This window comes from Odocoileus virginianus, chromosome 28 (genome assembly GCF_023699985.2).
Source record: "Odocoileus virginianus isolate 20LAN1187 ecotype Illinois chromosome 28, Ovbor_1.2, whole genome shotgun sequence".
Taxonomy (NCBI): domain Eukaryota; kingdom Metazoa; phylum Chordata; class Mammalia; order Artiodactyla; family Cervidae; genus Odocoileus; species Odocoileus virginianus.
The window spans coordinates 38220663-38234998 of NC_069701.1; the positions used below are offsets into that span (position 1 = coordinate 38220663).

Consider the following 14336-nt stretch of genomic DNA (forward strand, 5'->3'; position numbering starts at 1 on the left):
AACAAGGGGTAAAGATCAACTCCTGTTCGAGAACAAGTTCCCCTCCACTGACAATCAGTGGCAAGAGCTTGTATAGGCTGAGGGATGGGGCTACATGTAAAAACAGTAGTCACCTCTGACTGTCATCTTGAAATTGGTCATCAGTGGTCTGACCAGCATCACCTTGATTAAGTACAGTTAATTTCACATGCTAGCAAGATTATGCTCAAAATCCTTGAATCTAGGCTTCAGTAGTACATGAACTGAGAACTTCCAGATGTACAAGTTGGATTTAGAAAAGACAGAGGAACCAGAGATCAAATTGCCAACATCCATCAGATCATAGGAAAAGCAGGGGAATTAAAAAAAAAAAAAATCTGCTTCTTCTTCATTGACTATGCTAAAGCTTTTGCCTATGTGGATCACAACAAACTGGAAAATGCTTAAGGAGATGGGAATACCAGATCACCTTACTTGTCTGCTGAGAAGCTGGTATACAGGACAAGAAGCAAGAGTTAGAATCAGACATGGAACGAACAACAGGTTCAAAATTGGGAAAGGAGTATGGCAAGGCTGTATATTGTCATTCTACTTATTTAACCTCTATGTAGAATACATCATGCGAAATGCCAGGCTGGATGACTCACAAACTGGACTCAAGATTGCCAGGACAACTTCAGATATGCAGATACCACTTTAATGGCAGAAAGCGAAGAGGAACTAAAGAACTTCTTGATGAGGGTGAAAGAGGAGAGTGAAAAACCTGGCTTAAAATTCAGAATTAGGAGCCCCCTGATGGTCCAGTGGTTAAGTCTCCACTTTTCAAAGCAAGGGATGTGGGTTCAATCCCTGGTCAAGGAACTAACATCCCACACGCTTCAGGGTGCAGCCAAAAACTTAAAAAAATAAGGTGATTGTGCTATTTAAAAAATAAACTTAAAAAAACACAAGCTTAATAAAAAAATAAAATAAAATTCAGCATTTAAAAAACTAAGATCATGGCATCCGGTCCCATCACTTCATGGCAAATTGGCGAAAAAGTAGAAACAGTGATAGATTTTATTTTCTTGGGCTCCAAAATCACTGTGGACACTGCCTGCAGCCACGAAATTAAAAGACGCTTGCTTCTTGGAAGAAAAGCTATGACAAACCTAGACAGCATATTAAAAAGCAGAGACATTGCTTTGCTGACAAAGGTCTATATAATCAAAGCTATGGTTTTTCTGGTAGTTGTGTACGGATGTGAGAGATGGACCATAAAGAAGGCTGAGCACTGAAGAACTGATGCTTTTGAAATGCGGTGCTGGAGAAGACTCTTGAGAGTTCACTGGACAGCAAGGAGATTAGACCAGTCCATCCTAAAGGAAATCACTCCTGAATATCATTGGAAGGACTGATGCTGAAGCTGAAACTCCAATACTTTGGCCACCTGATGTGAAGAACCAACTCATTGGAAAAGACCCTGATGCTGGGAAAGATTGAAGGCAGAAGGAAAATGGGGTGACAGAGGATGAGACAGTTGGATGGCATCACTGACTCAATGGACATGAGTTTGAGCAAATTCTGGGGGACAGTGAAGGGCCAGGAAGCCTGGCATTCTATAGGGTGCATGGGGTCACAGAGTCAGACACAACTTAGCGACTGGACAACAACAGATCTTCAGTTCCAGGGTCGGTTTGTTTCCATTTCTTGCGGGCAGCTCTCTGTGGCAGCTTATGTTATGGCTACAGTCTGGTCACCATGCAGTTAACTTCTCCGCCTGGTGGGGGTTTCAGCATCTACAAGACAGCTCACAGGAGATGGATCAGAATATTATCTATAACCCTTGAGAAGAAACTAAAGGTCCCTGTCTATGCTTAATGACTAAACTACTGTGATTTGATCTCCTCTGACCGTTTTCCTTTGTTTCTGCATGTTCTCACTTCTCTCATTAAACTTAATCTTCAGCTAAAAATTTTCCACAGGCAAACTCAGGCAGATGAAATGGGGGACAAGGACCATAGGATCCTTGGTCCTGTTTCAGGAGGGGAATTCCCCAGTGATCCTGTGGTTGGGACTCGGTACTCTCACTGCCAGGGGCCCAGGTTTGATCCCTGGTCGAGGAACTAAGATCCCACAAACTGAGTGATGTGGCCAAAAAACAAAAAGAGAATTAGAGTTCCCCTTGTGCAAGAAGGTGGGTGGCAGCTTTGGTCATTTCAGGGACCCCCAACCATGGAGTAAAATGGAAACTCCAATCTCCATTTTCATCCTGACCCTCTGCCGTAAGCTCTGATTCAGGCACCCAAGTGCCTTCCTGTCTGATTCAGACCCACCTGGGTGACCTCCAAATACTGCAAATGCAACATGCCCACATTGAACATCACCCATCTTTCCCAAGGGGCTGCTTCTCGCGGGTCTCCTCCTCCATGAACGGCACCACCAGGGGGAGCCAAAACCTGGCGCCACCATCCTCCGGGCTTCATCTTCAGCCAGTCACTGGATCTGGTCCAAATCCACTCTCCAGCCACCTCTCAACTTGACTGTCTCCTCCCATCCGAGCTCTGCTTCTGCCTTGGTTCAGATCACCACCCTCTCCTGCCTGGGCAGGGCCTTGAGTGGTATCACCTTTTCTATTTCTTTTTCCTCCAGTTATGTTGAGATATAATTGGCATACAAGTCTTTCCAGGAGTCATGTATGGATGTGAGAGCTGGACAGTAAAGAAAGCAGAGCATCGAAGAATTGGCGCTTTCGAACTGTGGTGCTGGAGAAGACTCTTGAGGGTCCCTTGGACTGCAAGGAGATCAATATTAGAGTCAATATTAGAAAAAATCAACCCTGAATACTCTTTAGAAGAACTGGCCCTGAAGCTGAAACTCCAACACTTTGGCCACCTGATGCAAAGAGCTGACTCATTGGAAAAGACCCTGATGCTGGGAAAGATTGAAGGCAGGAGGAGAAGGGGACGACAGAAGATGAGATGGTTGGATGGCATCACCGACTCAAAGGATATGAGTTTGAGTAAACTCTGGGAGTTGGTGATGGACAGGGAAGCCTGGCATGCTGTAGTCCATGGGGTCATGAAGAGTCAGACATGACTGGGTGACTGAACAACAACTGTATGTGTTTAAGGTGTATAGCATAATGATTTGACTTACAATGTTAAAAAAATAGAAAAATATTTCCCTTGTGATAATATTCTAAAAACTCTTAGAATTTATTCTCTTAACAACTTTCATGTATAGCATACAGCAGTGTTAATTATCTTGTCATGCTGTACATCACATCCCTAGTACTTATTAATTTTATAACTGGAACATTGTACCTTTTGACTATATTAATCCAATTTGTTTTCCTCCCACTCCCCACTTCTGGTAAGTACAAATCTGACCTCTTCTTTTATGAGTTTGTTTGGTTTTGAAGTATGATTGATCTACAATACTCTGTTAATTCACATGGCATTCAACATAGTGATTCAATATTTCTATACATTTCAAAATAATCACCATGATAAGTCTAGCTGTCACCTGTCAAGCCAAAGCTATTACATAATTATTCACTGTATTCCCCACACTGTATATTTCAGCCCCATGACTCATTTATGTTGTAACTGAAGGTCTGGACCTCTTCATCCCCCTCACCTATTTCTCTCCCTGCCCCCACTCCCCTCCTTATCTTACATATTCTTACTGCTCTCCTTCTAGTTACTTTTGTGGAACTGAGCCTTTGTGGAGCATCTGATGCATAGTAGTGTCTTGATAAATACTGGACAAAGGCGTTTGTTTTTTAGTGGCCAGTGGGTTTCCTGGCCTCCATTTGAACCCTTCCCCCTGTAATAACTCTTGTTCACATGGGGATACATGGCTCGGCATGTGTCTAAATGTCCTAAGTTACACATTCAGGAACCAGGAAAATAACCCAAGATGGGTCCTTTGTGAGCAAGTTCTGCGGTACAGCATCCACTAGGAAGAAAATAAAAATCTACTCTTTTATTATTTCCTTATTAGTGAGAGAAACTGCCACTTAGCAATTACCTGCTTTTTTCAACCAAGCTGCTGGGTCTGTAATCTGGAGCCTTCCCCTGCTCTTCAACCAACAAAATTGCAGGCAAGTGGTGCAAGAAAGGGCAAATGGATGCTTGGAATGTAAATTCTAGGCAAAGTCTCAAAGACTCTGAGACTGGCTGGAGACAAGCATCCAGCAGTGGCCTGATCACACTGCTCCTGAATCCCTGCTCCGTCCTCCAAGCTACCCCAGCTTCTGCTTGTTTCCAGGCCTGAATTTCATCCCACATTAACCCCACAGCTTCCAGTGTCTTACAAGATTCCCTTCTGTTTTGCTTGCCATCAAAGGATGCTGACTCGCTGGGAGCCAAGGTACCCCTGGAAGGTGAGCATTTGAGACCTCCTCTCCTTTGGGGATTCAGAGTGATTCAATAGCCCCAGATGGCTGGAGATGAACTTGAATTATGATCAGATGGCAGGAAAGAACCTCAAGGGACCCCAAGAGGGAGGAGTAGCTAGACACAAATTCGTACAGGGTCTGATGCTTCCTAGATGAAAAGGTCAACATCATCTCATGAAACACAGAAACATCTCCTGACCCAGGCCTTCACTCCCGAGGTTGTGACAGCTTGTATCCACACACTGTCCCCTCTGGTCCCATAGCCATGTGACCAGGAATGACTGCTTCATGTAAATCGGGAGCAATAGCGCCTCTCCCCACTGTTTGGATGGCAGCAGGAGGTGGTGGCAAGTTCTCACTAACGAAACAAGCTGACAATAAAAAGCAGACTTTATCATCTCTCCTACCGGGCGCTCCACCACAGGACCAGCTTGCTGTGGCTAGAGGGATCTCACACCAACTTGGAACACTTTTTCTGGTCCCCAAGTATGGTCAGCAGAATGATGGCCCCAAATATGCCCACGTTCTAATCCCTGGAACCTGTGCATATGTTATCTTATACAGAAAAAGGGACTCTGCAGATGTGATTAAGGTTAGAACCTTGAAAGGGGAGATTATTATCCTGAAATATACAGGTGGAGCACCCATTTTAATCAGTCTTTTGAAGTTTTTTTTTTTAATTTTTGGTTGCTTCGAGTGGCACCCAGGATCTTAGTTCTCCAGCCAGGGATCAAACCCATGTCCCTGCATTGTGAGTACAGATTCTTAACCACTGTACCACTTTGTTTTTGTGAGCATGCATGCTTAGTTGCTCAGTTGTGTCCGACTCTGCAATCCCGTGGACTGCAGCCCACCAGGCTTTTCTGTCCATGGGAATTCTCCAGGTAAGAATACTGGAGTGGGTTGCCAAGCCCTCCTTTAGGGAATCTTCCCATCCCAAGGATTGAACTCAGGTCTCCCACACTGCAGGTAGATTCTTTACCAGCTGAACCACCAGGGAAGCCCTCTTTTTTCCTGGGGACTTTTTTAATCAGCCTATTTTCAGTGGCCACTGAGAGTGGAGAATCTCTGGGACCTGGTGACACATCAGTCTGTGGGGTAGGCAGCTCACAAGTGGGACAGACTGATATTACAATTCTGTTCTCTGAAGCCTTGGAATTTTTTCCTCTGTATTGTTCCAAGGAAGCCTGATTCTTCCCAACATGGGGCCAGTGCTCAGTTGGGGCTGCAGTGAGTCCTCTGACAAAGCTTCTGTCGGATGCCTGCATTACAGCAAGAAAATCCTGCTTCCCATAACGCCCTCTGAGACCATGCATGAGTCAAGACCTAAACCTTTACTTTTTGGCTGCCTGGTTTTAAGAGTTCATCCCCCAAAGCCAGGTCTGCCTCTTCTCCATAGGCTTCTGTCATTCCTCTTGGGTGTGATATATCTTCCTAATTTGATTCTGCCCACAACCCACACCCATTTTGTTTTCATTTTCCATCTTCTCCTTAGCTACCATGGGACCAACCTGGCAAGAGAGTAGAGAGAGGGGGAGGGGGAGGGTTGCAGTCACCCCCAACCTCACACACCTTCTTCCCCATCCTTGTACGTGTCCTCAGTCAGAATCCTGGCATCTAACAAGATGCTGTCTTTGATGTAGGGCCCATGCACTGCAGCAAACTCACGGGTGCCATGAAATATTATAGAACTTTGAGGGAGAGACAGAGACACTGGACATCTGTCAGACAACTGGCAAGCTGCTAGCTTGAGGCCGCTCACGATTTCAACATCGGATTGCACTACATTCCTTTCGATGACATAATCTCTTTGCACAGCTGGAATTTTGGCAGCTGCCATGATAAAAAGCAAGTACCGCAGTGAAAGTCAATGCCGAACAGGAAATGAAGGTGACGATGTCCAGTCGGATTCCAAGTTTTGAGAAGTGGTGCACACACCCCACCGGCAAGCAACTATGGTCGTTTAAGAATAAAATATTTTTGTATCTTCCAATATCTCTATATTATTTTCTCAAATGACTACTGAAGTATTAAAACACAAGCATTTCTTACATTGTTTATATCTAACTATTTACTAAATGGAACTGTTGGGTGACCGAGGGACTCCATGAAAAAATCAAGTGAGACACTCAGGACATGGTAAACTGACAATGTTTGGGAACCCTTACTGTAGGGACTTGGTGGGTGTTAGATGTCAGTTTCTGGGGATTCAGCTCTCCCACAATCAGTTTCTGGATTCTGCCAGCTAAAATAGATAGCACTTCCTGTAGGAGGTTCATGCAGCCACCTTGAAGGTCCTCACCAGCTTCCAGAAAGAGACCTGTCTCTCCTGATAGAGTTCTTTCTTTTCTCCAACAGATTATTGTGGCTATCATGGGCATTATAGTATGCCCATTTTTCAAATGAGGAACGGTTAGGGAATCTGCCTAAAGTCTGCAACCCTCAAGCAGTAGAGCTGGAATGGAAGCAAGCCTGTCTGGTGCAGGGTGCCTGGTCTTAACCACTGCTAATTTGTCTCCTGGAGAAAAATTCCCAAACTCAATCAAAACCATGCTAAAATCATGGCCAATCTCAGAGACCCTAAAGCTGCACCTGTTCTGGGCCTCTTGTCTGGATCTTACCAGGTCACAGGCAATGCCTCAGTTAGAATTATCATTCATCAAAACCACAACTGACTGTGAGGAAGGCTTCACCTGCCCCCCACACCCAATCACAGCATGATCAGCCTGGGAGCCCACATCTTGCAGCCTTACCCCCAAAAGCAAGTTCCTTGGGAGGCGGGCATTTCTGGACCAGAGACATGGCTGTCACTATTCACTGGCTCTACTCTAGGGGTGAAATCATAGAATCAGATTCAAACCTCCATTTACTAACTCGGTCAAATTGGGCAGGGCTTAACACAGGTACTCAGGCAAGTGCTTTCAGCTTCTTCATTCATAAACTGTGGTAAAACTAGCACTTCTTTTTTTTTAAACTAGCACTTCTTTGGGATTGTTATGGTTCTTAAATATTTTTAACACTATGGTCCTTAAACTATTCTCAAATGCAAATCCATTAGAATTGGGCTAGGCATAAAATAAGCACTGCACGCATCTACTATTGTTTTCATTATTATTTGGCACCAAGCCCCACGTGCATTGGTACAGGCCAGGACAACAGGACTGGAATCCCCTCTGGAAGCCATCCCACACCTGAGTCCCAAGTTTGTCCGGGGTGGCTCTGAAGCAGGGGGTGCTGGCACCGAGTTGTGCTCAGTAGGTGTTACTTTCATTCCCCTCAACTTTAGCTCCCTGGTCTGTCCCAATATTGTTTGAATAATATTTTATTGAGTTCCTAGCACTGAACTCAAATCTTCTGGCTTCCTGGAGTCCCCAACTAGTGTGGGAGTCAGCAGACTAATATTTTCAAATGTAGAGATGAGCACTGATAAAGAGGACAGCCTTGAACTCAATCCTACGCCAAAAAACTGTGACTCTCAGATCCCAACTGAGGACTTCTGAGCCCAAACCCACTCCCTCCTGCCATACACACCTCCCTCCAAGAACGGTGTGGACACTTTCAAGCTAGTGAGGAGGAGGGACCTAGCCCTAACAATTCTTGGTCCCCAGGTGAGAGGTTGTGCTTTCCTCCCTGGGAAACAGGATTCGAGAGGAAGGACAGCAAGCTGCTGTAAAGACACAGAGACCACTCAGCTTGAGGGCCAGGGTGAAGCCCTCTCGGTGTCTTCCAAATACTATGAGAGCAGATCCGCTGTTCTGCTGGGGGGAGTCGGCAGATATTAGAGTTACACAAACATTTAACCAGTGGAGCAACTGTTCTTTGTGCTTTCCTGTTTCAAGCGCCGAAGACAGGCGGCGCCAAAGGCCCACTTCTGGACGCAGTCCGCCGGACTCCTGACAACTGACTTGGAGCGCACTCTAGAGAACCCGCGATCTTGACGACTAGAAACCGGGGGCAGGAAAGGAGAGAGCGGCAGGGCCGGCTCCAACGGCATCCTGGCCTCGATCACACCCAGAGGCAGTGAGCGACCTCGGAGAGTCCCGGGTCCTGAGCGGCCGCGACTTCGGCCCCTAGAAGGCGGGGCCTGACGGTGGGCGGGGCTGTAATTAACGAGAGGCGGAACCCGACGTTGGGTTCCGTTCTCTGCGTGGTTGATGCTCGTGTTCAAAGCCCGAGAGACAAGCGCTCTCTGGGTGGGTGGACTTCCGGGCATTTTTAGCGGGAGGGACCTGGGGCTCTTTAGAGGTGGGCAATGGCCACCTCATTATCTCAGTGTGAAGGGAAGGTGTGTTAGCCAGATGTGGGCGGAGCTCTTCCCTCGGGAGGCGGCTTGGGGCCCCGCCTCCGCGATTGGGAGGGGGGGAAACCTCGGGGAAGGGGCGTGGCTTGTAACGGGGTGGGGCGTAGCCTGAAGAGGAAGGGAACGAGTAAACTCGTGGGCGGAGTTTTCATCTCTCCCGGACAGAGTTAGTGTCTCTGAGGGACTCCCTGCGCTCGTGGACCTAGTCCCCAGCTCAGCAAAAGGCGGAGCTGCGTGAAGAAAATGTGTTAACTCTGGACGGAGTTCAGAGCACCTTGAAGCGAGAACTAATAATTGCCAGTCTCAAAAATAAAAAAATAACAATTGCCAGTCTCCCAGTGCAAGTCGCACTTAGGAGGCGGGGCTTAGGCCCAGGTGGGCGGGACCTAGTACCGCCTCGGCCTGGGCGGAGCTAAAGAGCGGAGGGGCGGGGCAACCGTTCGGAAGAATCTGTGCTGGCAGGGGGCGAGGCTTGCGGCTTTGGTGGGCGTGACCTCCGGAGAGTTCCCGAGGGGACGCTAGCCGGCCGTGGGTGGGCGTGGCTCGAAGCTCCTAGAGACCCGGCTGATAGCGCAGACCCGGGGCGCGCCTGGAGGAGGCGGGGCCGGAGCCAGTGGGCGGAGCCTGAGCTCAGCTCTGGGTCTAGGCGGAGCCCCAATGCTGCGCTAGTGGGGGCTCTGCCCTGGGAGGCCGTCAGTTTAGGCCCGCACGCAGCTCCGCATCTGGTGCTCATTACAGGATGACAAAGAGCCGGCTCTGGGCCCCCTGCCCCACTCCCATCCCCGCCCTCTGACAGCAGTGCTTTTAACTCCTTCCTGCCCTCGAGGCGCTCTGGATCGCCTGCCCAGGGTCACGGGAGGGAATTCCAGTCCTTCCCGTTCTGGCGGGCTTTGCCACCCCCACAGGCCGAGCCCCTACCTTCTCCTCCGATCTAACTGTTTGGGACACCCCTCGACCCCCCACTCCCATCCAGTGAATCTCTGTGGCTGCACCTCCGACGTTAAAAGCTTGGGAGGGATCTGGTGGGGGCGTCTGGTTTGAGTTAAGAGGAACGTGAGAGCGGGGGGGGGGGGGGGGGGGGCGGTGTGCAGCGTTCCCGCCGCCCCCCACCCCGCGCCCCCATTCCTCCCAACTCCCATCTCCCCTCTCCGAGTCCCGTGGGGCCCAGCTCAACCTTCCAGCCCAGGCCCAGCCCCTGGAGGTCAGAGGGTAGCGAAGGGCACTGCGTGGGGAAGGGAGCTCTGGACCACCCCTCCTCGCCTGCCCGGGTGGTCGTGGTGGTTCTCTTCCGTCTTAATTAGAGGTCCCTTAGAAACTGCAACTGAAAAATTACAGAGGTGGTGGGATCCGGTGCCTCCCCTTCTCAGGTCCCGCCTCTCGCAGTCCCCAAGGCAATGAGCCCAGGATGAGGGAGGTTGCTGGGTCCCCACAGACTGTGATGATTTTGGTTTGTTTTTTTTTTTTTACCATCCCCTCCTCCCGTTCATGGACAGCTCAGCTTGGAGCAGCCCAACCTTTCTCAGTCTGGGGTCTCCCTGACCCAGCACCATGCACACAGAAAGGCTCCGAGCTGCTCAAGCCGCCGAGGCCTTGCTTAGGAGGCTGCCCAGGGAGCTGGGTGTGGGATCTCTCACCTGGGTTCCTGCTCTCCAGCCCTGCCTTCTAGACTCTCCCCAAGGAGTGCCTCTTGGGCACCTACAACCCTGAGGCTGACAACTCCCTTGACTCTGAGCCCAGCCACCAGCTTCTGCAGCCTTCAGGGAGAGGAAGGACAGTACAAGCAGAAAGTCAGGAGAAGCTCACCCTCGGGGGCCCCCTGCACTCCCCAGAATCACCCAGCCTAGAGCTTACCTTTGACCCCCAAGTCCCAGCTTGGCTCCAGGTCAGCAGAAGCCCTCATTTCAGACTCAGTCCCACCTTCTAAGAGTTTTGGTTAAAAGAGGAACAAACATGAAATTCTCTTCATGCCAAACCTCCCACTCCTAGCCTCACTGTGTGACCTTGGGCAAGGTTCTGCCCTCTCTGGTTTCCTGTTTCCCTGAGAATCTCTAAAACATACCCTCCCTTAAGGAGTCTTACCTTATTTCCTTGGGGGCCCAAACAAGCTGAAGGAAGATCCCCTCCTTTTTTTCTGAGTCCTCCCAGACCCTCCCCTCAGGCACCAATGGGGATCAGAAGCTTTGGGTGAGGTTGGCACCCCCTTTATTGGAGAAGTCCCCAGCACCCACCCCCTGAGGTCCTGGGGGCCTCGGTGTCTCCTCCACCGTGAGTGCTGGGCCAGGAAAACAGAGTTCCCAAGAGTCGAGTCTAGTGGCTGGCTGAGAGAGGAGCCTGGCTGGGCCCGGGGGAGCAGGAAGCTTTCTGTCCAGCTGGGCAGCCCCATGGGTCCCTGGTGCAGCCTGGGCCATGAGTCCAATGTATGCCCCTTCCCCTTCATCCCACGGGGGGGGGGCTGCGCCCCATCACACGCTGGTTCTGCAGGTCTGCACCCCTGTGAGGCTGCCCCGGTGGGGCACGGGTTCCGTCGGGCCCTTGCTCCCGGCGTGGGTGACCCAGCGATAGCAGTCGGTCACGCGCTTGTTGGGCGCGTGGGGGCCACAGCGGGTACAGTACACGATGCCCAGTGCAAGTAGGACCACCAAGAAGACGCATGTTGGCACTAGGAGTGCCACCAGGAGCCACCGGTCATCCCTCCGGCTTCGGCCAGCTGGACTGGCCTCCCCCAGGGCTGGAGGAGCTGATGTGGGGGCCGCCGAGGGCAGCCATGGAGCCAGACTGGGGTCAGGAGTGCCTTCCCTTGGGACTTGTGGGGCTTTGGAGTGGGGGTGTGGAGTGCTGGTGAGTGAGGTCTGGCTAGTGGAGCTCCGAGGGGGCAGAGGAGTGTGGAAGGCTGGGGGCTGGGAGGCCGCAGGAGCAGGGGCTTGATGGGCAGGGGGCACAGGGGACCTGAAAGCGGTGGTCCGAGAAGGCTGGACGGTAGAAGTGATGGGATGGTGGCCGGCCTGGGCTTTGAGGATCGGGACATCTGGGGTCACAGGGGCTTGAGGGGGACTGGAGGTGGTGACCAGAGGGGTGTGGTTAGCTGGGATTCGAGGCAAATGTGTGGTGTTCTGGGTATCAACGACCTGGGTGTCTGGGAACACGGGGGACTGGTGAGTGGGGAAGAGCTTGGGATATTTGGCTGAGGCCACTGGGGGCTGGTGGGCAGGGGTTGGTCCTGGCTGTGCAGCAGAGATAACGAGGGGTCGGTGAGCAGAAGGCAGGTCTGGATAGTTGGCTGAGATCATGGGGAACTGGTGGTCAGAGGGCAAAGCTGGGTGTATGGCAGGGATCATGGGGGGCTGCGGGGCCGGGGCCAAGGGTGGGCGTGTGGCAGAGATAATAGCGGGTTGGTGGGCAGAAGGCAGTGGGGGGCGCGTGGCCGAGACCACCACAGGCCGGGTGACAGAGAGCACTGAGGGGTGGTGGGGGGCCCCGGGGGCACTAAGTGGGGGTGGCCAGGTGGGGTACAGGTAGGGCATCCCTGCCTCCCCGTCCTCTGGGAAGCTAGGTCTATAGGCTAGGTCAAAGTCGGATGACTGCGTGGCCTCCATCCATGGGATCCCAGGCATCTCTGTCCAGCCACCATCGAAGGCCTCCCAGGCTTCCTCTTCGTCCTCTTCCTCCTCCCCTTCATCCAGCAACTCATCCTCGAGGTCCTGGGATGCCCGGGCGCCCGTGGCTCCGGCGGGGCTGCAGCTGATGCCATCCGCCTCCAGCTCGTGGCCCTCACTGCAGTAGCACTCGAAGCCACCGACATAGTTGACACACATCTGCTGGCACACGCCAGCAATCTGGCACTCATCCGTGTCCACGCAGCGGTGTGGCTCATCCTCGGCAGGCCGGAAACCCAGGCGACAGTGGCAGCTGTAGCCCTGCGGCCCTCCAGGCTCACACTGCTGCTCGCACGGGGCATGGGCACACGGGTCCTCGCAGCTGCGCCCGTCCGCTGCCAGCCGGAAGCCCTCGCTGCAGCGACAGGACACCCGACCGTCCACCGCCTCAACGCACTCGTGTTCACAGCCCCCGTTGTCGGGGCCGCAGCCGGTACCGGGGCACAAGGGGCCTGTCCGCGACCAGCCCACGCCCCCCTCAGGCTGCTTCACGCAGAGCAGAGAGGCTTTTCTGCCAGCCTGGCACGGCACAGCAGCCACAGAGCCGAAGGGCAGCCACTCAAACTCCGCGGAGACCAGGTGGAAGGGCGTGGTGTAGACGGCTGGGCCGGCCTGGCCCACCTCCTCGGGCAGCGCGGGGCAGGAGCCCTCGAAGCCAAACTGGCACAGGTAACCATCGACGGCCAGCGTGCAAGAGCCCTCCAGCCAGCGATGCTCGCCACTTGCCTCCAGGGCGGCGCAGCGCTGGGCCGGACAGGGCCCGCCTGTGGCAGGCTGGGCCCAGTTGGTGAAGGCAGTGTCCTGGTCCCCCGTGGTCCACGTGAAGCCGCGCAGCGGGCGCTGGGGCTGGCATTGCCGGGCCTGCCGCTGCAGCCCGATCCACAGCAGCCGGCTGGCCGGCCCGGAGCCCACCAGGCTGTCCACACGCCGGGCCTCCTCGAGGGTCCGCGGAGTGGCCAGGTCGCCCCCCAGCTCGCGGCAAGCCCGCCAGGCCTCAAGGAAGGTGCGGCGCCGCGGGAAGAGCGCGTAACAGCTGCCCGGGGCGCAGGCAGCACGGGGCTCGGTGGCCCAGGAGGCCTGGCCCAGTGTGGGCACCGCGGCCGCCCAGGCCAGCAGCAGGCGCAGCAGCATCGCGACGCCCCCCGACTGGCCCGGGCCCGGCCGGCGGCGGTTCTTGACAGGGGGAGGGACTGGGGCCTCTGGTGGGCGGGCCGGGGGCGGGCCCGGGCCGGGCTCGGGCCTTGTAAGGAGTGGGGCTGGGGCCTCTGCCAGCTCCCCGCTCCCGCTCCCCCGGGGCCGCCAGAGCAGGAAGCCGTCGGGCGGGGGGCAGGGGTGGGGTGGGGTGCTGGGGGTGGGGGCGGGGGAGGGGATGAGGCTCAGCAAACGGGCTGGGGAGTCCGGGTAGGAGGCGGGAGGACCCCCAGAAACGTCCTGCGCTATCTGGGGCTCTTGGAGGTGGGGTGAGGTCGTTCCCAGAGACTGACAGAGACCCGATTGGGGATACACCGACCTCATCAAACCCGTGAACAGCTGCCCGTCCTGTGGGTGGAAACACGCTCTGACTCAGGCCCTCTCATCACACACGTGTGTGCGCTCTCTCTCAGACCCTGTCCCTCTGTCCCAGATCGGCCCCCGCTCTGACACGCTGACCGCTTTAGGTGTCCCTGCGAAAGGGAGGTGGCATCCACGGGCCCTGAGACGGGAAGTCCTCAGGGTTTCCGCGTGCAGGGAAGTCGCGTGCAGCCCCGGGGTGTGGGAACCACCTGGATCATCCAGGCGCCGGCATCCTCCGGCCTCATTTCTCTACAGGGCTCCTGCCGCTCCCTCTGCCCTCAAGCCTCCTGGCTCCAGCTGGACGAGGGGTGGGGGCTGGGGGGAAGGAGGAGGGGCAGGGGGCTGCCCTCCCTTCACCTCAGCTCAGCCTGGGGCCCTGGGAACCTGGACTTAGAGGGGGCGGAGGCGGCCCCTAAACAGGAAATGCTTCTCCTGGGCTCCCGCTGCAGGAGGGCTGGGTGCATGG

At 53.6% G+C, this 14336-nt stretch overlaps 1 protein-coding gene across 1 annotated transcript; it reads right to left on the minus strand.

Moving 5' to 3' along the window:
- Nucleotides 1–10848: 10848 nt before the first annotated feature.
- On the minus strand, nucleotides 10849–13455 carry CD248 (CD248 molecule). The gene has a single exon (XM_020906437.2). The coding sequence runs from the start codon at nucleotides 13445–13447 to the stop codon at nucleotides 11126–11128; it is 2322 nt and encodes a 773-aa protein (XP_020762096.1). The 5' UTR covers nucleotides 13448–13455; the 3' UTR covers nucleotides 10849–11125.
- Between the last annotated feature and the right edge of the window lie 881 nt (nucleotides 13456–14336).

Bases quoted from the DNA above. Each gene is read 5' to 3' on its own strand.
- CD248 (XM_020906437.2), bottom strand. From the start codon at position 13,447: ATGCTGCTGCGCCTGCTGCTGGCCTGGGCGGCCGCGGTGCCCACACTG.